The 26,428-nt window shown below is 38.0% G+C and overlaps 1 protein-coding gene across 2 annotated transcripts in view; it reads left to right on the top strand.

Annotated features, from left to right (window-relative positions):
* Window positions 1–26,428, top strand: part of CERS3 (ceramide synthase 3) — a 125,531-nt gene that overhangs the window by 35,940 nt on the left and 63,163 nt on the right. For both annotated transcript variants that reach the window (XM_011957434.1, XM_011957440.1), the window contains 7 exons: window positions 1,833–1,947; window positions 8,145–8,263; window positions 13,772–13,829; window positions 14,341–14,391; window positions 18,128–18,220; window positions 21,296–21,424; window positions 24,860–24,966. In XM_011957434.1, the coding sequence (XP_011812824.1) occupies window positions 1,833–1,947; window positions 8,145–8,263; window positions 13,772–13,829; window positions 14,341–14,391; window positions 18,128–18,220; window positions 21,296–21,424; window positions 24,860–24,966 (672 nt within the window). The remainder of the gene's footprint in view (window positions 1–1,832; window positions 1,948–8,144; window positions 8,264–13,771; window positions 13,830–14,340; window positions 14,392–18,127; window positions 18,221–21,295; window positions 21,425–24,859; window positions 24,967–26,428) is intronic.

The following is a 26,428-nucleotide window of genomic DNA, read 5'->3' as shown; positions in this document are numbered from 1 at the left end:
GGGCATAAGATATATAGAAAACAAACAGCAAAATGGCAGATATAAATCCTGTTTTGTTAGTAATTACTTTAAATGTAAATGGAATAAACACTTTGATTAAAGGCATAGATAAAATAGTTAGGAAAACACGATCCAACTATATGTTGTCCACAAAAGATACCTGTTATGTTTAAAGACACAAATAAGTTGATTGTAAAAGGATGGAAAAAGATACCATGCAAAAAGTAACCAAAAGAGGACTGGAGTATCTATACTAATATCATACAAAATGTAATTTAATAGATTTCAAAATTGTTACTACAGACAAAGGACATTTTATAATAATAAAAGGGTAAATCTGTCCAGATGATATAACAATTATAAACATATACATACTTAGCAACAGAATTCCAAAATACGTGAAGTAAAAACTGATAGAATTAAAAGGCAATTAGGCAAGTCAACAATAATAGCTGTAAACTTCAATACTCACTTTCAATAATTGATAGAACAGCTAGGCAGAAGATTATCAACAGGTAAATAGAAGACTTGAACAATATTGTAAACCAACTAGACCTACCAAACATCTATAGAACACTCTACTCAACAACAGCAGAATACACATTCTTCTCACATGCACAAAGAACATTCTCCAGAATAGACCACATATTAGGCTATAAAACAAGGCTCAATAAATGTGAAAGGATTTAAATAGAAAGTATGTTTTCCAAACAATGAAATGAAATTAGAAATCAATAACAGCCAGGCACAGTGGTTCATGCCTGTAATCCCAACACTTTGGGTGGCTGAAACAGAAGGATCACTTGAGGCTAGAAGTTGGAGACCAGTCTGGGCAACATAACGAGACCCTCATTTCTTAAAAAAAGAAATCAAGAACAGAAGGAAATCAAGAAATTAGCAAATACATGTAAACTAGATAACATATTTCTAAATAACCAACCAGTCAGGGAAGAAATCACAAGGTAAATTAGCAAATACTTGAGATGAATGAAAAAGAAAATGCCATACTAACTTAATGGAATGCAGCAATAGCAGTGTTTGAAGGGAAACTTACAGCTGCAAACACCTATATTTAAAAAGAAGAAAGACCTCAAATCAATAGTGTAAACTTCCACCTTAACAGACTAGAAAAAATAAAATCAATCTAAATTTAAAGCAAGTAGAAGATTGGAAATAATAAAGATTATAATGGAAATTCAACAAAAAGCCACTACGCACCCAGTAGAACTGCCAAGGCTGACAGTACCATGTGTTGTCAGGGATATGAGCTAACTGGAACTCTGACAAATTATTGGTGGGAATGCAATATAGTACAACTACTTTGAAAAACAACCTGCCAGTTTTTTATAAAGTTAAATGTATACTTGCCATATCACCCATCAATCCTATTGTTAGGTATTTGCCCTAGAGTTCTGCCATTTTTTCTTATGTTAGAACTTGAAACCGGAAGGTAGTAATTTCTTTAAGATAATAACACCAAATAAAACATTTTCTAACAGAATTCCTGTTTATTTCAATCCCTGGGAGTCTTTAAAATTCTAAGTAGAACAGCTTATTCTATTTCCTAAATCTTATCTCTAAATACATTTGGATTAACATAAAATGAATTTTAGAATTGTGCAAATGTTTTTTTTTTTTTTTTAAATTATTGCTTGTATGTATGGCCTGAAACTTTTCGTGTTGAGAGACAGATTTTGACTATAGGTAGCCCCAGTGCCAACATAAACGAATGATTGATTTCATTAGAAACCTAGAGTTACAGCTTTAATTTTCTGGTGTCATTGTGGATTTATTCTTAGATTTTGAACTTCTTTCTTTTCGTATTTTTGTAGATTTGTTGCTTCACCTCTAGCAAAATCGTTTGGCATTAAAGAGACAGTTCGAAAGGTTACACCAAATACTGTCTTAGAGAATTTTTTCAAACATTCCACAAGGCAACCAATGCAAGTAAGTACAAATTCTTTGCTTTTCAATTTAAAAATCTTCTTTCTTAATGGTTCAGTTATCTATAGCTTACCTTGTGTGTGCAAAAATCTATTCCAGTTGACCAGCAAATGATTTATATTAATTTGGATTTATTATTTCTTTGTTCTGTTGACAGGTTTAGAACATCCCAAGTATGATACATATGCTAATAAAAATAACAAATGTTAACAGTTGAACTATTGTATTTAACTATTGTGTTGAGCACTAATGATCAGTGCCATAATTTGGGCATAAAGGTCAAAATTTAATTTTTAATGGTAGAATATATACAAAGTATACAGATGAAGAAAGATAATTGCTTGGGCAGAGAAGCCCATATCTGACACTTTTGATGATTATGGCATCATCAAAATACATTACACACATTATGAAAATCCTCATTGGAGTCGCTTTCATGAGCAGGACTGTTATTTTATTCAAAACCTCAACATACTCAGAAATATGCTGTGCCCCTAACTACTCTCCAGAGAGAATTTCTGAGAAAGTCACAGTTCTCTTCACAATATAAAGTTTCCTTCGTTTATGTTGTAGTACACCGCATACTTAAATACATGAAGAAAAAGAAAAAAGAAAAAGTTTTTAATAGTTAAAAAAAAAACGTCCAAGTAAGTTTAGTGTTCACTCCAGTTTTATTATATTTCCATAGTTAAAATGACAGATGAAACAAAACTTCTCCAAAAGTGATACAACCTCTATGATGAATACAAACAGCAATCCCCAGTAATTTAAAAAATCAAGTACATATACTAACACAGTTCTAGGATAAATAGATTTTTGAGGGTCCTGAACTTTATTTGCTGAATTAAGTTGCCTCTACTATGACAATTGCTCTAATTTGTTCTCGTGGTTTCTCTGCACATGAAAGCACATTGAGGTTTGACCACCTCACATGAGATATAGTGTCCAGAATTGCTCATAGCAAGTGAGAGCTGGCTCTAACTTGTTCTGCCCTCAGCTCCTGTATTTGACTGCTTTTGTAACCTAGGGATAGTCTGACAAGCCATCTTTATGTATTTTTTATTCCCATGTGCTTTAAATGACTGACATCATTCATCTAAATCCCTTTGTTACCACTGGTGATAATAATATCTAAGCATCCCTTTATATGTTTCAAATGGGAAATTATTTAGCTGTGTTAAAAAAAAATAGGGCTCTTTCTGGAACCCTTATTATCCTTCTTTGTTTGGGAACAACTAGCTTTAGTAATACTTTGTATAAAATGGGAAGAACAGTGCTATAATATCAATTAGTTGCTATACTTGCTATTGCTAAGAGCTTCTAGTCAGCTTTTCAGGATATTTAAAAATATCTAGAAAATTTGATCCTTACCAAGCTTCTCCGCTATGGAGAAAAAATGGCCATATGACAAAGGAAAACTAAAGATAGCTGAAAAGGTTTATAGGGTGGTGGTCTTTCTTTTTCATGATTAAGATGAGGAAACTTAAGGCCCAGCCAAAGGGAAATGAGTGGTTATGAAGCTAATGAGTGGCTGAATCAAAAGCTAGAACCTGGCCCATACTTCCAGTCTAGTAACCTTTCCACCATGCTCCAGTGAGTTCATTATCTGTAACTGGAATGTTAAAAATATATTTTAAAGGCTGGCTCTGTGTTTATAGTAATTATTCTAACTCAACTGACATTACAGTATGGTTTAATACAGACAGAATTTTGACATTTGCATCAAGTAAGAGGGAAAAAAAAGTGACCGGGTGCAGTGACTCACGCCTATAATCCCAGCACTTTGGGAGGCCGAGGTGGGCGGATCATGAGGTCAGGAGATCAAGATGCTGGCCAACATGGTGAAACCCTGTCTCTACTAAAAATACAAAAATTAGCTGGGCGTGGTTGTGAGTACCTGTAATCCCAGCTACTTGGGAGGCTGAGGCAGAACGATAGCTTGAACCAGGGAGTCAGAGGTTGCAGTGAGCCGAGATCACGCCACCGCACTCCAGCCTGGTGACAGAGTGAGACTCCATCTCCAAAAAACAAGTTATATATCACCCCCGAAGTGTTAGCTTCCCCTATTGAACCAAAAAGGTGGAGGAACATAAGATTCCTGAATTATATTGCTCTGAGATTAAAAAACTGAGGCGGCATTTGTATAGTATATGAAAATAACAATAATTTGGCCAGTAAAATGTCCATAGCTTAAAAGCACTAGGACTTAGGAAGATAGAATGGAATACAGGAGAACAGAGTTCATGACTTAATAGTAATTGCAGATACAGAAACAAACTCATCTCACCATACCTCCCACATTAACCTGGCCAGTGTCATACAGGTAACACTTTGCTTAATTATGGCTGAGGTAATAAGACAAGTTGCTGGGTGTTTGAAAAACAGTTTTGTACTGATTCAAGATTAGGGTATTGCCACTAAAAAAAGTATTCAAAACCTAAAACAGTAGGATATTGCATTGGTAATATTTGTAGATAACACCTGACTTTATTAAAACAATTGAGTACACAGACCCAAGGATGCTTCTTCAGCAGCTACAGACTGCACCAGTAAAACAAAACACTTCCGTGCATATGACATTGACTGTGGGCTGGTTAGCACAGAAGGGCATAACATGGCCTAAAGTACTATACACATGAGCCTCCAGTGAGAGTTTTGGTCTGTGATATTGCAGTTCTCTTATGATTGTATCTATGCAGGTGTGTGTCTGTTACATATGCACGTGTGCGTATCAAGAACGACTTCCAGATGTTTGGGGTAAGACCAACAGCTCTGACCAACAGATCAATTATAGTGCTATAGGTAACATGTAGTAACAGTGGAACTTATTATCTAGCCCTTTCCCTTAGCAAAATAAAAAATAATTATCTATATCTATATATATATAATTATATATATATCTATAAGATATCTATCTATCTATCTATAGATATATATATATATATGCTGATGCAGAACAAATAAGTTCTGGAAGAGATCTAAAGGAAACGTGGCACTGTTAGACTGACCTCAAGCCAGTTACTATAATCAATAAAGGTATTCCAGTGTGCTAACTTGAATCATTCATAGATTCAAACACTTTTAGAGCAAAAACCTCTTCTAGTGCAATTGATTGTACAGGTGAGACATGTGAGAGCCAAAGAGATAGGGTGACTCCTCCACTGGCACAGAGGGTTCTGTTTTCAGTCCAGAGGCCAGGTCTCTTGGCCCCATTCAGCACTTCTCCTTTAGGCCATTCGATCTCTCCTTGAGGCTGTGCCTGTGAGAGGCCTTTCCTGTATGTTCTAACCCACTTCTGAATGTTCACAGCAATAGGTAGTATAGAGGCTAAAATACAAATTGTGAGGACAGACCATGTGGGTTTAGAGCTTGGCTCTGTCACAGGCTTTCTGTGTGGAAATGGACAGATTAAACTTCCTGTGCCTCAGTTCCTCCTCTGTGAATTGAGCATAATTACATGGCTTATCTCATAGGGCTCTTTCTTGTGAGGATCAAATTGAGTTAATACATATAAAGTGCTCAGAATAGCACCTGGAACATAGTAGATGCTCAGTAAAGGTCAGTTATTATTATTTGTACCATTAACTTTGTGCCTATCATGCACTGACTTCCAAAGGAGCCTGTTTAAGCATGTCTTCTTAACTCAAGGGAGTTGTCACTTTGTTTCTTAATCATGCTTGTTTTTGTTCCCATGACATCTTGCACTATTTTCTGATCATTACAGATGGTCAATAAATGCTTCATGTTTCACACATTAATTCAAGAAAACACTTTTAGAGACTTTTGCTTGTAAGGAGTTTTCTCTCTCAATAATATCATAGTGGATGAGGGCAGTATTGACAAGACTGACTTTCAACTAGATTCTTCTTTACTCCAAAATAGAAAAAAAAAGCTTCACATCATAAACAGTTACTGTCTTCTATATATGTTTATTAATAATTCATTAGGCAATTATTTATAGAAGTCATGGGATAATAAAATTAGGTTGTTCTAAGATCTAAGAACATTCCAGAATAAAGACAAGGACTTTAGTTTGCTTTGCTCACTACTGAATCTCCCACGCATAGATGGTGCCTGGCATCAGTGCATAGAGACGCTTTAAATCCTTCCAAATGAATGAATGACTAAAACACTTCAAATAGTAAAGGTAGGCCCAGAGCCCCTCCCGTCTGAGCACACAGAGTATAGTGCAGCAGCATGCCAGAATATGTCCTGTTGTGCACCAACCAACAGAATTTGAATTGTATTCTCCATTTTGGGGGGTCTGTTCATGTTTGCAAATTATGTGAAAAGTAAAGGAATACTTTCGTAGTCCACGGTTTCATTTCTGTGTTTGGTTATAAAAATCTCTAGCATTGGCACAGCACTCAATAGTTTCATTAGCATATTCCAGTCCCTTGGTCCTCAAATCATCCCTCTGAGATGGGTAGCAAACATTCTCTTAATATCCCATTTTCCATGGCGGTCAAAGTGCAGTGCTTATGCCTACATAGCTAGGAGATAGCAGAACTGGATCTTCTGTTTTCAGCTTCCTGACCTTCCTACCATATCCAATTGCTTTGACACTGTAGTGCTCTTTCCTTCCTGCGAGGGAACATATAAGATAATCTAGCAGAAGCTATCCGGCTGGTCACAGACTTTTGGGTATTCAGCCATCTGGCCCACAGGCAGGCTTTGTTTGGCCCTCACGATATTCATCCACAATTGGTTTAAATTTACCTTGAGGGATTGATTAACATTTTTTAAAACCTAGTGATTTCCCATCAGAATCCTGGGTCTGCACATTTTCTCTGGAAGCGTCAGCCAGATCTCGGTCTTACCTGGCCTTTTGGAACATGATATGTGCTTTTCTGCCTGCTGTATCCATATAGCTCCCAATTCTTTCCTCAGCATTGAAGCTGAGGGTCAGTTTTATGCCATTTTATTTTTCACAAAATAGAATTAAGAGGAAATGTAAATGTTTATTTTATTTATTTATTTATTTTGAGATGGAGTCCTGCTCCATCACCCAGGCTGGAGTACAGCGCCACGATCTCGGTTCACTACAACCTCTGTCCCCAAGTTTCCAGCAATTCTCCTCCCTCAGCCTCCAGAGTAGCTGGGATTACAGGAGCCCACCATCACGCCCAGCTAAGTTTTGTATTTTTAGTAGAGATGGAGTTTCACCATATTGGCCAGATGGGTCTCAAACTACTGACCTCAGGTGATCCGCCTGTCTCAGCCTCCCAAAATGCTGGGATTATAGGCATGAGCCACCATGCCGGGCCAGAAATATTTCTTATATTTACTTGGGAAATAAAAAATCAAGAGGGCTGTCATTTTTCATGAGCATATTTCTTTGTGGATGTGCAGAAGGTTACCATAGGTTTAAAGTACAAAACATTCCTATGTTAAAATCCCACTGTGAAACAGATCTGGTCCGTTTGGTCATTTATGTTTCTTGTCTGGCTTGGGTCAATCTTCGAATTGTCAACCTTTGAGAGAATCTATCATTCATATTGTTTCCAATTTTAAATCATAGCCTACAACTTCTACTTCCCGAAAGAGAAGCAATCATCATCATCATCATCATATTTTGCAATTGTTATTTTTGTTCTTGAAATTATTTTGGATTAGTTTGAAATAGGCTCTCTCTATATAATTAAATGTAAAAGTAGATGGCTAACACCTGTTTGAGTTTTTCCTGCATTATCTTCTGGAGCTGTCAGAAAGATCATGTGAAATAACAAAATGCACTAGCCTAAGTTCTTGTCCACACTTTGCTACTAATTTTAGGTTTTTGGACAAGTCATTAAACTTCTTGGGGTTTCAGTTCCTCACAGGAAAAATGAGGAGATTGGATTTTATTGGATTTGATTTAAACTATACTGCTCTACCTGGCGCCTAGGAAGTCCTAAGCACATTTTAGCTGAACAAGTGAACTCACACATGCAACTTAAACGCATGGGTTGCTGCCAACTTATGGAGAATTGATCTTTCTCAGTAACTTAGAGAGCTAGGATAGTAACATTTTGTTTTTTGGTGTGTGTGTGTGTGATTCCATAAGCAAAAGAGGTAAATTCCCTGGCTCCAGGTCTCATGACAGAATTTCTCTCACCCCCAGTACTGAAGCTCTTGTAACTCAATCTCCCTGTCTCTTGTCTGCCTGCCAGTCTGACTCTGTTCTTTATCACTCATTTATTCATTTCATCCCTTTTCAGACTGATATTTATGGACTGGCAAAGAAGTGTAACTTGACAGAGCGCCAGGTAGAAAGATGGTTTAGGAGTCGGCGGAATCAAGAGAGGCCTTCCAGGATGAAGAAATTCCAGGAAGCTTGGTAAGGAGGATGGACCGAGCTTTAGGAATGCTGCCGCCCTGTCTGGAGCAGAGTGGTCCTTGCAGAGAGAATACTGCCAGAGCAGCAGAGGGAGGGTTCAGACCCATCTCTGTCACCCACTGATGTGGTGTTTTAGGCTCCTCACACATTTCCCTTCCCTGCTTCCTCCACTCCTTTATAAATCGAGTAAGCTCTGAACTCTATTTATCCGGCCCCCCGAACCAGAATAGGTTCAGACAGACTCCCACACTATGAACTCTCTAAGATGAACAGGAGACGTTATGTACTCAGCCTGAAGCACAGAAAAAATCATAAAAATGTCTTAACTGGTGTTTCTCTTTTCTTAGGGTCAGGGTTGGCCCTAGGTCATCAGACTTTATCACCTGGGTCCAACCATCATAATGGTAAGAGCAGAGAATGTCTGTGAGGACGTGTGTTCCCTCTCAGAACACTGAGAAGGCCTCTCTGTGTGGCGTGGCTCATGACCTCAGTCCTCCAGTGGGGTGCACAGCCCATCCTCTTGGTTTCTCAGGAGGCTTGGCAGGAGGATCAGGGTGGGCTGGGGCATCAAGTGGGGTCTTACCAGAGCTGCCTACTTGGAGTCCATTCTGAGGGCAGGGAGACTGCATTGGATTTATTTTTAGTCTCATTTGAGTTCTGCTTTTTTTTTTCCCCCTCCTATAGGATATCATAGCACTTTAGGTCACCCTCTTGTGGCAGAAACTGACACTTGTGCAAAAAATGGTGAACCAGGTCATTGCTCTTACTTTGTTTCCCCTTCTTTGTATCCAGACGAATGTGTATGAGTTGGCTTGTGTTCAATGCCACATTCTATGCACCAGCAGTGTTCCATCTTCCTGCCTAATTCTTAAGGCCCTCCCTCACATTGCCCAGTGACTTCCACGAGATATTTTTGTTTTAAAGGTGAAATGAATAAGGGAGCTGATGTAAGACTCCCAAATAAGCAGAGGCTGTAGAAGACTAAACTTTAATAACTTCCTTTAATCCATCTATATGTTCCCTATCAGATAATCCAGTTGTGAAACTGGGTAATGTTTAAAGAGAGAGACCCATTCTTCAGGATGTCTCCAAACACTTCTCACCACAGGCTTCCATTGCCTTTCTCATAGCAGCTTGTGGTGTATGACCTTGTTTGTTTTCTAACCAACATCTGTCTGGTTTTTAGGTCTTGAAAGTTTGGTAAATATAATATATAGTTGCTGCTGAGGTCAGCTTGGCAGAAGTATACCTCTCTAACCATCAGCACAAAACAGTACAAAATGGAGCTGATCTTACATTGTATCATCCTTTTTCTTGCTCTCAATCATTCATTCTTGCTAACAGATGATTCTTAAATAAAGACCCCAAACAGAGACTAATTCTCCACCTCTGAGCTGAATCATATTTTAATAAAGTTCTCTGGCATTTTTTAAAATACATTATAGTGCCTTACAGGTTATAATTGTTTGATCCATCCAGGAGCGGTGGCTTATGCCTGTAATCCCAACACTTTGGGAGGCCAAGGCAGGCAGATCACGAGGTCAGGAGATCGAGACCACGCTGAAAGCCTATCTCTACTAAAACCACAAAAAATTAGCTGGGCATGGTGGCAGGCGCCTGTAGTCCCAGCTACTTGGGAGGAGGCTGAGGCAGGAGAATGGCGTGAACCCGGGGGGCGGAGCTTGCAGTGAGCCAAGATCACACCACTGCACTCCAGCCTGGTCGACAGAGCGAGACTCCGTCTCAGAATAATACTAATAATAATAGTAATAATTGTTTGATCCTTCTGCCAATGATATGACACAGTCGGGGAAGGTGGGGCCACCCTGTTTCAATGAGAAACTGCACATCCATCTAGTTTAAGGGTCTCTTAGGTGTTTCAATGGCTGTTGCATTCAGATCTTCTGACTCCTATTCTGATACTATTTCTTGTTCTATCATACTGCCCCTGGCACCTAATACTTACCTCCCAGCAAGCAGAGGATCATTAAATTGAGTAATATGTGGGTATCTGGCCATGTCAGTAAGCCTACTAAAATTCTTCCAGAGTTCAGGCTGGAGAAGGGAATTTTGAGTTACCCTTATCAATCAGTCAGGCAGTACAGAGATAAAGGTTAGTATATTTTCTGTGCATAGCACTGTCCTAGATTTTGTGGCATTCTAGATTTTAAGAGAGGAGTAACGTGTGAGTCATGGTTTCTGGCCTTAAACAGCAAATTAGGGAGGCCAGATTATCACACACAAAACCGTAACATCTATTGTCACGCCACCCCAGTGGCACATGGGAGTGTACACCAGCAGATACAACATCATATTTAGATGTGTTGTGGGAATTTAGAGGTGATGGCATCAGCATGGCTGGAGAGGTTAAAGAAAGGCTTTCTAGAGAAGGGAAGACATAGGTTGGACCTTGAAGAATGGGTCAGATTGCCATAAAAAAAGAAAGCAGGGTTTGAGGCAGCATTTTCAAGTAAGGCAAAGACACAAAGCAGGAAATTATGCAATATATTCAGGACACAGTAAGTGGGCCCATGAATAAAATTTAAGCTTTATTTTATTCTTTAGCAATGTCACATGCTTATTCTAAGTTAAAAGTTTTTATGTACTAGATAAACAGACTAAACCTAGTGCCACACTGTTTAATTGTACAGGGACTCTGCTTTTTAAAAATCAGCTGTGGGATGTGCTACAGAAATCATAGCGTGAGGTACCTAAACTCAAGACTTTTGAAAATCTCCAGGCACTTATTCCTTAACACCAGCTCCTAAGATTATTTTCCAACAGGCAAAAATTCCTGTGTAACGTCCAGATGGATGAGCCCCCAGACACCTTGAGTTCAGTGTATTGGTTCCTTGGTTACTTTCATTCATGGTGACCCTTGTGCCCTATTCCACAGCATTCAGGATTTTAATACATAACGGGTCCTTTTTTAAAAAAAAAAAAAATCAAATTCCACATTAGCTGACCACTTTTTCATTTTAAAATACACATTTCCACCTAGCAATAAGAAGGACCTCCAAGTTCTTAGGTATCCAGGTAGGAGAACTCCTCAGTGAGGGAGAAAGGGCTCTCCCTGGCTAGGTGGATGTGCCCTCACCCTCGTCTGACCCGTCCAGTCCACAGTCCACTCTATGCAGCGTCCCCACCACGGGCCTCCTGTCTAGCCCCAATAGTGCCTCTCACCACTCTGCCCATTCCTCCCTGGTTGCACCATGCAGTCTCTCCTTTCACTATCACCATCGTTGCCCAACCAATTTGTTTCTGAATAGTTTTTCAGTGGGTTTTCTCCCCTCCCATGTTTATGTTTATCTCATTCTTTCCTGGAAAATAATAAAAGTTTTACTCTCTTAGGTTCATTTAAAACTAGTGAAATGGCATTGACAAAGGACATTATTATTCATCTTTTCAGTGAAGTGCAGCAATTCTCAAACTTTTTGGTGTCAGGACCCCTTGGTCTCTTAAAAACTCTTGAAAATCCCAAAGAACATTTGTGTGTGTTATACCTATTGATATTTACTGTATTCGAAGTTAAAACTGAGATATTTATAAAACAGGAGACTACACAAGTGCACATTTCATCAGTGCAATTTCATTCAGAGCAATACTGTGATCACATGTCACATGACCTCGCTTGTGAGAGAATGAGAAGAAGAAAAGCAAATAATGTATTAGTATTATTATGAAAATATTCTGACTTCAGGGTTCCCTGGCACACACTTTGAGAATCCCTGGTTTAGGGCTTCTCTGAGTAGGATATGTCCAGAAACATGTGAGACTTGGCTGTACTCATGGATCTGAGTATTACTCCCCAAACTCGGGCAAGTTTTGTGATCTCTCTTAGGTTCAATTTCCTTTAGGAAACTGACTGTTAGCAGCAGTCTGTAGGAAGGGGCTAATTATAGCATCGGCTTCATACTCTTATAAAAAGAAAAATGTGATAGCACATGTGTGCTTAGCCCCATGGCTGACGGAGTTGAGAAATCAATAAATGCTTGGGAAATAAACACAAGGAGAGCACCCACACTTTTGGCTTCATTTGTGGGTTGGCTGGCCTTATCGTCTCCTATATTTTGTAGATTTTGTTTGGACAAGATAATCCAGGGAGCCAAGGAAATGTTCTCAGCAAATAAAATGAGTGCAGTAAAGTCTCAGCTTTCATTTTGTAAAATGTCTTTTGGATATTTCTATGGTTCAACTTTTTGAGTATTGAACCCTACTTTTTTCTCCTATCAAAACAAGCCATGAAGAAAGACTATCGTCTAGCTTCGGGGAAATGATAATGTTTAGGAAACACTCCTCGATGCAGAGTCCAAAGACCTGCACTTCAAGTTGCAGCTTTCCTCCTTGTTAGCTACATGAGCTGGGGAGATGGCCTCATTTTTCTGAGTCTGATTTTACATTTACAAAATGGTTATATATCTATGTTCCTATGTCCTACCTATCTTACAGGTGTGTCAAGGAAAGCACTGTAAGACCTTACACAAAGATAATAAAACATATTATTTTAATATTATTATTTCTCCAGCAATCGTTAGATAAAATAGACATAATTTTAAAAAACTTTTTATTTGGAACATTGCAAGCATATATTAAAGTAGAAAGACTGCATTATGAATTCAGTGTGTTATTACCCATCACCAGCTTTAGTTGATCAACTCAAAGCCAATCCTATGTCCTCTCTATCCCCACTACACCTCTCCCCCACCGCAGATTGGTGTGGAAGCAAATATCAGACACTGTTACTTCATTTGTAAGTATTTTAGCATGTATCTCAAAAAGATAAGAACTCTTTATTTTCAGCATAATTGCAATATCAGTATCTTATGATTTTTTATTTAATAAAAGATTTTTACTTAATAATAGCAAATATTCAGTGTTTACATTTCCCTGATTGTCTCATAATTTTCTTTACAGTTTCTTGATTTGAATCAGGATCTCAATAAGATCCATTCATTACAATTGTTTGATGTGTCTTTCCAGTCTCTTAGTCTACAGGTCTTTCTCCATACATGAGGAAAATCTTTTCTTTCAAAACCCTGCTTTTAGGAGAAAAGAGTAAAGTCTGGCCACATAAAAACTTTTAACTGGGAATTAAATGGTGATAAGAGAAATAATTAGACTAATTAGTTTCCTTCTTGATAATACTAATATAAATCCACTGTTTATTGTGTGCCTGGAACGGGGCTAGCCATTATAATAAGAATAATGGCTACCATTTATTGTTGCTTACTTTATGCTAGACCTGTTATCACAGATTTTCAGTTCTTTTCACATTTTGAGGTAGTGTTGTCATTTTCATTTTACAGATAAGAAAGTCAGGCTTTCTGAGGTTAAATGATTTACCTAAGGTTGTAGCCATTTAATAAGTAGGGCAGAGCCAGGAGAGAAACTTTGATTTGTCTGACTCCAGAATGTGTGTTCTTTGTAAACTCTGCCATACCTAATCATTTTCTCCTCAAATCTCAGTTACCTTTACAAGGGAGTAAAGATTTTTCTTTCTTTTGGCAGCTGGAGATTTGCATTTTACTTAGTGATCACTGTTGCTGGAATTGCATTTCTTTATGATGTAAGTTATCTTTTTATATTTTTTATTGGAATTTGTCTTTAATTTTTGAAATTCTTGTCTGTGAATTCCTTTAGGGTATAGTACTTTCAATAAGATAACGAGTTTTAGCGATTTCTCTCAAGATTCAAGATTTGTCTCAAATATTGCTACAGATATCTCAAGTTTTTTTTATTGTTACAGAAGCAATAACATAATTGGTTTAGAAATAATTTGGTTCATACAGTTACTTGTTTGAAACAATTTCCTCTATGAGACAGCACTATTTACTTATCTTAGATTCACTAGTAGTGAATTTCACAGAGGTGTTAAATAGGAATATGTAAGAAATACTCTACAGAGGGAGAAATGCATGCAATAGAAGCAAAAGAATATGGCAAAGGGTGACTTCCTGTGCATCTTTGCCTGCTATAAATGACATAAGGAAGAGCTTAGGTTTTCTGCCAAAATTGGCCTTTGACACTGACAAATTTATTTCTCATCTGTTGGTTCTTCTTTTTTCTTCTTCTTTCAGAAACCTTGGCTATATGACCTATGGGAGGTTTGGAATGGCTATCCCAAACAGGTAAGTCCCCCCTAACATATTTCTCCTCTTACTTCAACACTGAGTTCCCTCAAATTATCTCCTTAGTTAGGTCTTGGTCCCCTGCTACTCTTTGTTCACTACTATGTCATCCCTGGCACTTTTTCTACTTGAGCTTCCTCATCCTTATTGACCCTCATTTGTCTCATTCCTTTAGTTTGTTTACAGTTAATGTAATTACATATTTGGGTTTAAATCTAGTGTCTTACTATTTATTTTTTACTTGTACCATCTGATGCTTTTTTTTTTTTTTGTACTCCCTTCTTGCTTTTCTATGGGACAGGCAAGTAATTAAAAAAATACTATTCTTTTTCATCCCTTATATTGACTTTTCAGTTACACATGCCTTGGTTCTTCTAGTAATTATCTTAGACATTACTGTATATGTCCTTGACTTATTACAGTCTGATGCAAATCGGTGTTCTTACCTCTTTCCACTCACTGAAAGGTAATTAGAATACACCATATACCCTCCTCCTTCAAATATTTAAAACCTTACAAGTCATTGCTATTATTGTTTTGTAAATCTGTCAAGTTACCCTTTTTGTGCTATTCCTTGCTTCCTGTATTTCCATGTTTCCATCTGGGATTATTATCCTCCTGGCTGAAGGAGTACCTTTGCTATTTTTTTTTAATGGTGGGTATGCCAGATTTTGTTTGTCAGAAAAATGTTATATTGCCTTTGATTTTTAAAAGGATATTTTTGCTGGGTATAGAATTCTGGATTAGCAGTTATTTTCCTTCACTTTTAATGATCTTATTTCATTGTCTTCTAGATCTCATCAGTTCTATAAGAATTCAGCTGTCACTTTTAGTTTTGCTTCTCTGAACATAATATCTTTTTTCTCTTTTTGGTCAATTTTAATATTTTGTCTTGTCTTTCAGTTTTATTGTGATATACATAAATGTGCTTATCTTTGAAATTATCCTGCTTAATGTCTGTAGAACATCTTGAATCTGTGACTTGATGTCTTCAGTCAGTTTTGGAAAATTCTTAGCCATTGCTTCTGTTCCATTCTCTCTCCAGACTCCTCTGAAATTCCAGTTATAAATGTGCTAGTATGCTAGACCTTTATCCTAGGCCCCATATGTCTCTTTTGCTTTAAAAAATATTCTCCATTCTCTTGCCTCTCTGTGCTTTAGTCTGTTGAGAGACAATTCTACACAAGTATCTTGCATGCCCTGTGAATTCAAGCACTGACTGCTTTTTGTTTTAGATGATCTTTTCAAGGAAGTTTGTATAGCAAACAGCCACAGGAGATAGAGATAATGTCTCCCTCTGGAGTAAAGAGTAGGCAAGTTATTGTCTATTATAAAAGGTCAGGTTTTCTAGCTCAGGGTTCCTCTCTTGTAACACAATCCACGATGTGTGCAGTTATCATCTGACCTTTAGCCTTACGGGGATTGGGGATGGAAGGATTGGCCCAAATACTGATACTCTAGCTTCTGCTATTACTGTGAGTCATAAGCTACCTGCTGTCTACCAAAGTGTCTACTATCTTCTAACAGCATTCATGGAACTTGTGACAAACTAACTTGTTAGCTTGCAACTGGGGTAAAATGTCAGACACTTCACTATTCTGGATATTTTCTACTTTCCTGTTGTCCAGTTCACTGGTGCTTTTCTTAAGCCATGTCTAGTCTACTATTAAACACATCTTTTGAGTTCTTAATTTCAGTTATTGTATTTTTTGGTTCTCAAATTTTTATTTTATTTTTTAGTGGATCCCAGTTCTCTACTGAAATTTTCTCTTTTAAGCTATTTTTGAAGTTATTTTAAAGTCAAAGTCTGATAAGTCTCATCTCTTGACCACCTGTGGATCTGTTTTCTCTCTTGCTCCTGTCTCCTTACACTTGATAGCTTTTGATTAAATGACAGGCATTGTATACAAAAGAAGTATAAATGGTCAGGATGATATTATATTCCTTTACAGAGGACTTACTTTCACTTCTGTTAGGTGTTAGAATAGGGGCAGATCACCTTTAATCCTTGATTGAGCTGATTCAAGGTAGACTTCAGTCTTTGTGAAGGCAAGTCTATTCCCAACTTACCCATATTCTAGGATATTCTTCTTCAGTGATTTCAAATAAAAGATAACAGTGCTTACCATGACTCCTTTTCCTTAGTCAACCTGAATACTAGTTTGCTTCCTAGTACTCTGATATTGCAGCCACTACTGCTTAACTTCTGGTGTTTCTTAGTCTCTGGGCTCCATACTGCTCATAAATTGGCATATGCAGAATTTATGATATGTATAAGATGGTCTTCTTTGAATTTATTCTTAGGGCTTAGAGTGCTGCTTGAGAAATAGGGTTCACTTGAAATAAAGGGTTCACTGTCATGCATTTTTCTTCTCTTTAGGATCTTGACTCCACAGGTTCTCGATGCCCTACTTGCTCTCTGGTGTCTTCAAACAGATATTCTTTCTTGTCTTTTATGCAGATTTTTAAGTTGTTCTTAATAGGAGGATTAGTCTCACACAGTCCTGTCATAGAAGAAAGCAGAAACTCTGTCTCATTTTTTTATGGCCTTATCAGGGATGATGAGTTGACCAAAAAATTAGTTATATGTTAGGCTCAGCATTAAAGAATTAAATAAAATTAGACAATAAGGGACCTAAGAATTATCTAGACCAAACCCCAGGCCTATCATCTTCTGTCTCCAAATTATTCATATCTTCTCAGGTGTATCAGTTATCTGTTGGTACATAACAAACCATCCCCAAAACTTAGTGCCTTCAAACAACAACTATTTATTTTCTCTTGATTTGGTTGTCAATTTAGGCTAGGCTCAGCTAGGCAGTGTTTATACTCCATGTGGTTTCAACTGAGTTCATTCATGCATTTTCAGACATTTGGGAGGCTGGCTAGGGAATGGCTCGAGTCTATGGTGACATCATTCATAGCGTTGGCAGTCAGCACCTTGATTCTCTTCTTTGTGGCCCCTTCAGCAGGATGGCTCAGCTTTCTTATGTGGTACTTATAAAGTCTCTGCATGCATCACATTTGCTTATGTCTCCTTGGCCAAAGACCAGGATCAAGTCCATAGTCAGTGTTGGAGGAGACTGCACAAGGGCTTAGATACCAGAAGGCAACATTCACTGGGTACACCAAGTCATATAATGTCTCAACTTAGCTAAAATAAACACCACCACTCCCATTATAAAATTGTTAAGAAAATTTTAGCTATCAAAAGTTTATTATTTTATTCAGAAGATATTTTTAGAGTTCTTAAACAATTATGCATATTTTGTTACTGTCCCATTTTAGAATGGGCTAATTCTAACCACCAGCCTGTCACCAGAAAAGAGATTAAGACATCAGATTTTGAATAATATTCAAGAAACATTAATCAAAGTAAATTATGGGACCAGCAGAAAAGATTTCCCATTGTTCCTAAGTAAAGATTTTTAATTTTTTAAAAAATTTAAACTTAACTCTGAATAAACTGAAGGCACTTACACCTGTGGCAGTTGTATTTAATTTTTTAAACAAAACATTCAACTTGGTTTTGGAATACTCATCTACCCTTTTAGAAATAAAATGCCTTGAAATATTATCTTTAATTCCTTTGTTGAAATATAAATTGAAATATAAATCTATGTTATTTTATGGAATCTGGTGGCATATAAATAGGTATAAAAGTAGGTGTTAGTGCATCAAAATGAGTTGCTTCTATGACGGCATTTAAAGTAATGAATGATCTTCTTTTTCTCAGCCCCTGCTGCTATCCCAGTACTGGTACTACATTTTAGAAATGAGTTTTTACTGGTCTCTGTTATTTAGACTTGGCTTTGATGTCAAGAGAAAGGTAAGTGTCTTATTTACAAAGCTTCTTTATCAGTTTCTTCAAAAATTCCCATCTCCCTGCCCCAAATTCTAATCTTTAAGTTGTATTTTCCTGTGTATTTGGGTCCAGTTCATTGCTTTTGTATGCTTTATAGTACATAGACTATTGCTAATTATACTCATGCTTTGGTGCCTTGTTAAGCATTTGTTGTGAAACATTATAAAAAACTTTAACTTTGAAGCTCCACCTCTGTTCAATAAGAAAAAAACATCTCCTTTATGCATCTGTTTCTTTTGGTTTGGGAATTTAATGTCCATCAGTGCAAAGAAGAAATATGTTAGTAGTATTAATTCTGCAACCACATCTTTTAGTTGATTGCAAAACCACCTTATATACAACTTTTTGATGTTTTCAAAGACATTGAAAAAATTTTCCCCTTAATTCATCAAATATATTTATGAGGAAACCTTGCTTCGGGCATTATTAGCTTTGCTTTATTTGCAGGGAAACTCCGTGACAGGCATGCTAAATGCCACTTCCGAGGTCACAAAGTGAGGTATTTTAGGAGTGGTTTGGTTGTTACAGATTCCTAATTACTAATCCAGCAAACTGTGTTAAATCCTGAATGCACTCATAAGATTTTGTCATATATGTAAGCAATTCAGATCAAATGATAAATTCTCTTGGCATATACCTCATAAACTACATCGTAATTAAAAGGGTGGTTTGTAGCAGAATTTGTATGATAAGTACAATGACATTTAATATTGGATAAACCAGTTCAGCTTGATTAAATGTTTGTGTTGAGTGATGGTGGACATTATAAGGGACACACTGCAGTCAACCAGACGTCTTAAGACATGAGAAATCTAAGTATAAGAACGTACTGTGAAAATATCTGATAGAAATAATCTCCATTTCCATATAACTCAATAATAGCTGTAGATTAACTATACTAACTTTAGGCTAGGAATACATCAAAATTTAATTGATTGAGTCATTTTCTCAAGCGATAGAATTGAAAATAATCATTTTTTAGAAAGTCTTTATATACAGGTAGGTTGATCATGTATTTCATCCACCTTTGATTTTGCTGTAGTTGACTTCCCTTTTATTATTTACAGGTGCATTGAACACCTTCTTAAAAATTAAATATAAATATATGTTATGTGTCTTATAAAGATGTATCTTCAGAAACATAAAGCTATTGGGAGGTGGCTAAAGCACAGGCCCTGGAGTCAGGTCTCCTGGGTTTGAATTCCTGGCTTCACCACACACCAACGTCTGAGTTAGTTGGTTAAACTCTCTAAGCTTGATTTCCTCATCTATAAAATGGAGCTAAAAATAGCTCCTATCTCCTCTGGTTGTTGTACGAATTAAACAGTTTAATCTGTATAAAATACTTCCTGAGGCTGGGTGCAGAGGTTCACGCCTGTGATCCCAGCACTTTGGGAGGCTGAGGTAGGTGGATCATGAGGTCAAGACATTGAGACCATCCTGGCCAACGTGGTGAAATCCTGTCTCTTCTGAAAATACAAAAATTAGCTGGGTGTGGTGGCACATGCCTGTAGTCCCAGCTACTTGGGAGGCTGAGGCAGGAGAATCACTTCAACCTGAGAGGTGGAAGTTGCAGTGAGCCAAGATCGCACCACTGCACTCCAGTCTGGTGACAGAATGAGACTTCATCTCAAAAAAAAAAAAAAAAAAAGACACTTGCTGCTATACAGCAAGTGCTCAATAAATTGAGCTATTATTGGTATTGTATTTACTTTGGCTATGAGGAAGCTGAAATCTTTAAGTTTTTTAAACACCTTTATTGAGATATCCACATATAACACAATTAAACCATTTAAAGTATACATTCAGTGGTTTTTAAAATATATTCAGAGTTGTGCAATCATCATCACAGTCAATTTTAGAACATTTGCATCATCCCAAGAAGAAACCCTATACCATTTAGCAGTCACGCCCCATTTCTCTCAACCTCCCCAGCCCCTAGCAACCACAAATCTCCTTTGTCTCTATAGATGTGCCTCTTCTGGATATTTTATATAAATGGAATTATATAATACCTTGTCTTTTGTGTTTGCCTTGTTTCACTTAGTGTAATGTTTTCCAGGTTCATCCATGTTATGGCATGTATCAGTACATCATTACTTTTTATTGCTAAGTAGTAGTCCATTGCACAGATGGATGCATTTTATTCATCCTCTTATCAGTTGATGGACATTTGGCTTGTTTCCTCCATTTGGCTATGGATATTCATACATTCATAGTAATTCAGCATTCATAGTAATGCTGTGGATATTCATATACAAGTTTTTGCATGAGCATATGTTTTCATTCCACCTAAGACTGGAATTGCTGGGCCATATGGTAATTCTATGTCTAATCTTTTGAGAAACTGTCAGACTGTTTAACAAAGCAGCTATACCATTTTGCATTCCTACCAGCACTGTATTAGAGTTCCAGTTTCTCCACATCCTTGCCAACACTTGTTATTGTTCAACTTTTTTATTATAGCCATCCTAGTGGGTGTGAAGTATATCTCATTGTGGTTTTGGTTTGTATTCTCCTGATGGCTAATGACTGAGCATGCTTTCATGTGTGAATTGGCCATTTGTATATTTTTCTTTGCAGAAAACCTTTAAGTCTTTATTATACTTAGTGACAGTAGCTTTCCTCAAGCTAGATTGTCTTATTTCATATGCACTGACTTATTTAATGGTTGTGTAGATTTATTATATCAATCTTTTTTTCTTTTTGGGGAATAGGCAGGGGATAAACAATAACTAGGTGTACACAGGAATATGCTTGTGTGTATATGCATTTATTGTGTGTTGGGGGGCAGTGTGTGTGTATACATATATCCAGTGTGGGATGGTATCTCAAAGTTAACTGACTTCCATCAACAAGAATAATACTTGTCTTAGCTCTCTCACAAGGATTATGTTTAAGAATAAAGTAAAAGCATTTTATAAATTTCAAAACGTGCAGATGTAAGTTATTGATCTTATTATTATTATTATTATCTCTTCCAGTGATTGGGAAATAAATGCATTTGCTTAATGGTTTCCATTTTCCCTCACCTTATAGGATTTTCTAGCTCATATCATCCACCACCTGGCTGCTATTAGTCTGATGAGCTTCTCTTGGTGTGCTAATTATATTCGCAGTGGGACCCTCGTGATGATTGTACATGATGTGGCTGACATTTGGCTGGAGGTAAGCATTTGCCATTAAAAACCTAATGACAATACCACGTCCTGGGTTTCTGTAACTGCTCACAGAAGTAACTGTGAGCGATTTAGCAGGGCTCTCTGTCTGGAAAACACCCGAAGTCTGAGAATATCTCTAGATTCCCAGATCCTCCAAGATTACGGAAAAGAAACCTCTTAGTTTTAACTTTCAATCCTTTTCCATGGTACTAGAGAGATGTTAATGTGTGTGATTCCACTCCTGAAAGGTGCATGCACATGCTCACTCAGGGAGTAAGATGGGATATTTGAAGAAGGAATGAACTCTAATCTTCTAAAAGGAAAACTTGGATTTATGACATTGAGGATTCCCAGATTTGGGTGGCACCATCTATTCACTTAGGGCAATGCTTGAATACTCATTGAATGTTCACGCTGCCCCACCCTCCCCTCCCCCAGCCCAATCCCTTGCTTTAAGGAGTGTAAGATGATTTTTTTTTAAGGCCCGCATTTTCTAAGGGAGGAAGAGGGCTTAGGATGTTTTCTGAAGGAGCCAACATTGAAATAAGAGTCTTCCTAATCTCACCCCACACAAAATAGAAGAAACAAAGTCACATTGGGATTGTTTTCCGAACCTGTTTCTGTTCTGTTTTGATTCCTGTTGACCCCAGTCAGTGATGGAATGGTCCCCTTCTCTGCCAGATCTCCTGCTGTATTTAGAGCAACAGTTCCCAGAACTGCTGAGTTATTTATTTAAATGTACTCATTTATAATGAATCCATGGGAAATGATGCTAATCATTTCACATTTGGGGTTACTTCTTGAAGGGCTAACAATTGAATATAGGTTGATATGGAAGAAATTAAATTTAGTAGAATCTTATTCTTCTAGGTTGGGGTTTAGCAAACTTCTTGGCAAAGGGCCAGATAGTAAATTTAGTTTTGTGGGCCGCATATGATCTCTGTTACATATTCTTCTTTGTTTTTTGCTTTTTTAATACCTTTTTAAAAATGTGAAAACCATTCTTAAGAGCTGATCGGCTTTAGCCCATAGGCTGGACTGTAATTTACCACATCCTGTTATAGAAGTCACCAGAAGTCATTTGCAGCCATTTCAAAGCAACTGGCCACTGTTAAAATATCCCCTGTGTACAGAATTTTTTTCTACCCTGTATGTAATCATAATTAGACATGTAAATCCCATTCTAAAGGTCAAGATTATTATATGTACTTTAGGGCAACAAATGGCTTAGCAGGGAAGGACTGTACCATTTTTTCTCCATGGCGCTCTCTGGATGCAGCCCTTGCTGATGTAATTACCTCCTTCTCTGATCATATCTTGGTAATCCTGACAGAAAATTAAGACCACATTGGCCCTGACTTAAGAATTTTATACTACTTTGTTGCTTCTAAACCCTTATATTCAATTGCCTTTGGTGTGTGTCCAATGTGAAAACAGCTTCATTGTGTTATTAAAGGGAGTTAGATGTTCACCCTGGGAATAAACATGGGGTTGCCCTGCCACCCTCACCACCCTTTCATTTATGTGACATGATTCCCTAAGTGACTTGGACAAATCACTTATTGTTTTGTTTTCTAGCCCCAGCTGTAACATGAGAAGTCTTATCTGTTCCTTGGGGTATGTGATGAAGTTTAGCTCATTATTATCTGAAAACGTTCTGAGGTCCTTAGGTTAAAAAAAAAAAGAAAAAGAGAAAGAAAAATGAACTGTCCAATCTTAGAGGTTCCCTCGTCGGCAAACTTTAAGAATAGCTTCATGTTGCTAATGATTGCGAATCATTCTCGATTCATTCACAAGTCATGATCTGACATGAGGTTCAATGAGCAAGGCTGGTACCTCTCATCAACTGGTGGTAGACAAAATATTAAGTGGTGGCAGGGGCCTATTTGTGATGTTCTCCCAGGGTGCACAGCCCACCGCTTACTCGAATAGTGTATTTTAGGGTTTGTTTTCTCAATCAAGTTCTAATTGAACCCAGACACAGCAGAACTTTTGCCCCTGGCTTCCTTGAGATGGTGCCTATTCATCTTTCATATTTCTCAAGACACTGGGGTCATTTCTTAACTCTTTCTTTTGGAGGAAAAACAGCCTTCACATCTACCATTCTCACTCGTAAGTGACCTTTTTTGCCTTCTTCATGCATCTTCCTGATCCTCTACGTTTCCACATGGTCAAGTTTGGATCCAGGACCTAATATCCTGATTGATACTTAGCAAGCAAAGGGGCTGCTGTCTATCATTTCATCATTACACAATCCAGAATATGTTCTGTGTATGTTTTGCCCAAAAGTGTGCTACTTTGCCCTCACAAATGGACTCACAGGGATCCTTTCCCATGCCTGTGCACATCCCTCGCCTCCCATCCAGTTAGCCTCTGATCCTTCCACCAGCTTCCCACTCTGTTACAGGCACTCTGAATTTGGACCTTTCTCCCCACACCCGTCTCCCACCCACCAGGCACACCAGCATCTCTATGTCAGCAACTGAAGCTGTTCCCTGGGGGCCCTCTGCCAACCCCACAGTCAGGGCATATTCTCACCCCTTGGTAGTTTGGCAAAATATGAAAGATGCCATGTGAACCCTTCCTGGAATGTAAATGTGTTGCCTCTCTTGTTCTGGAGGGACCTTGAGCCTCTGGGGTGAAGTTGGTTCTGAAACTGCCCAAGTCTAAGCCACATTCCCTGGAAGAATGATCTGTGCCCCAGCAACTCCTCCCACCTCCTGCTTCCGGACTCCCACTCCCTGTTCCCACCAGAAACTTCCATATTCAGCCTTGGACACTGCTAGATAATGCACTAGAAAGCGCTTATCAATAAACTGTCTTCTACCACACTCACCAACCCTTTCTGCAGCTCTTTCTATTCAACACAGATAATATGAGCAGTATAGACTAGCATAAAAGAATTAGGAAAGATCAAATGCTCGAAACTTTATTTCAACGAGTTCAGGGCCCTGAGAGCTGCCTCCCAACTTTGCCTCTTCCCTCATCTGCCTTGAAGTAGCCTCCTTGATTGCAGCATTCCCAGCCCAACCCCGGATTTCCCACCTGTCCCAGCCTTTGTTCAATCCAGCTCTCCTCCCAGTTACATGGAGATACTAAATAAATGCCCACATGAAGTGCATGCTAAATTGATTATGCTAACTTAAAGTATTTTTGGAAGACACGAGTAGTATTACAGGTATTTTGATATATTTTTTAAAAATTATATTATGGAAATGTCAAACATATGACAAGATAAAGGGAATCATATAATGGACCCATCAGCTTTACCAGTTATCAATATGGCCAGTCTTGTTTAATCTATTGCCCCACCTGTACCCCCTACCTTCCACCCAGATTGTTTTGAAGCAAATCCCAGACCTCATATCATTTCATTTATAAATTTAACTTTAAAAATGTATGCTACTGTCACTTTATCTGCAGTTTGTTTCTTTGTTCACAGTCTGCTAAGATGTTTTCTTATGCTGGATGGACACAGACCTGTAACACCCTGTTTTTCATCTTCTCTGCCATATTTTTCATCAGTCGTCTCATTATTTTTCCTTTCTGGTGAGTAGACTGCTGATGTGCCCTGCCTTTGGTCAGTGTGCAGAGGTGGTCTCAGCACATGATTACCATCAGGGTGTTGCCCTTTCCATACATGGGTCTCCAGTTATTTGTGTCAAGCACAGTTGGAGAAAAGAATGTGATGGAGTCATTTTTATAAATAATTAAAACAACACTCTACAGTGTAGAAAAGGCTTATTGTAATGGGAGATGGAAAATGTGTGACCCAATGGGCAAGTAGCAGCTCTTACTCTGTCTTGTTTCGTGAATGTAGACCTGTCTTTGTGATTAACAGCTTTTCCAGTCACTCAATGAAAAGTCATTGTCCAATTACCAGTTCTCTAAAAGAGAGGCATGTTCTGTGTTACAATAATTACAGCCATTACTTGAATGCCAGACACTGGATTAGGTCCTTTCCATATCTTGGCTCTAGTCTACACAATAACTCATAAAGATGGGTATTATCACTTCCACTTCCCAGATAAGGAAAACTGATACTTGTTTATTTCATTCTCCGTGACCACTGGTTCTAATAATGGTTTGAGTATCCTTTCGATATGATTGGCTCTCGATCAGTCTGTTGATTTTGTTTAGCCACAGACTGGCAATGAAAAGCATATATTGCATCTCCCGTGACAATCAGTTCCTTAGGAAGCATAATGTTCCATGTGTTGATTGACAGAAACCAGAGTAACATGCAGGAAAGAGTTAGATGGCTTGGAAGGAACAGCTTTTAACCGACCATAATTTGGGGCTAGTCTGGGAACTTGGGACCCTCCAAACAGAAGAATTAGTGCTATTGAAGAGCCTAGATCCAGGGGAAATGGATGGAGACTCAAGTTCCAGGCCTCATTCTTAAGTATATAGACAGCACTCTTGGCTAGCATCCAGGGAAATTCAACCAGAGAGGTCAATGCCCTCCCCTGGAAGCCAGCTGCATTCTTTAGACCCATGTGTATTAGGCATTTTCTGGAGAGGAGCAACAGAGTGTAGTGGTTAAGTTGCTACATGCAAGGGTCCATCCTGGATTTAAATCCTGACTCCACGCTTACGACCTTTGTGATCTTGAACAGGTTAGACCACCTCTCTGTGCCTCAGTTTTCTCATATGTAAAATGGAAATAAGGGTCGGTATGAGGCTTAACTAGTTTACATAGTTTAGAACAATGTCTGGTGCTCAGTAAAGAATCAGTAAATGCTACCTGCTATAATTAAACTTATTAATGAGTATCTCAGAATTTGAAGTTAAACTGGAATCAAATCTAAGATAAATGTCTCAGGTATTTTCCTTGGTTGATAAATCATTACCATCACTTTTACTTTGACTGAGCAAGTGTGTTTGTGAAATTTTAGTAATGGCTGGGCATGGTGGTGTACGCATATAGTCCCAGCTACTCAGGAGCCTGATGTGGGGGGATCACTTAAGCCCAGGAGTTCGAGATCAGCCTAGGGGAACCCTCTCTGTA

This window comes from Colobus angolensis, unplaced genomic scaffold (genome assembly GCF_000951035.1).
Source record: "Colobus angolensis palliatus isolate OR3802 unplaced genomic scaffold, Cang.pa_1.0 Scaffold112, whole genome shotgun sequence".
Classification (NCBI taxonomy): domain Eukaryota; kingdom Metazoa; phylum Chordata; class Mammalia; order Primates; family Cercopithecidae; genus Colobus; species Colobus angolensis.
Note: the sequence above shows the minus strand (reverse complement) of the source record. Positions and strands in the feature narration are given on the sequence as shown.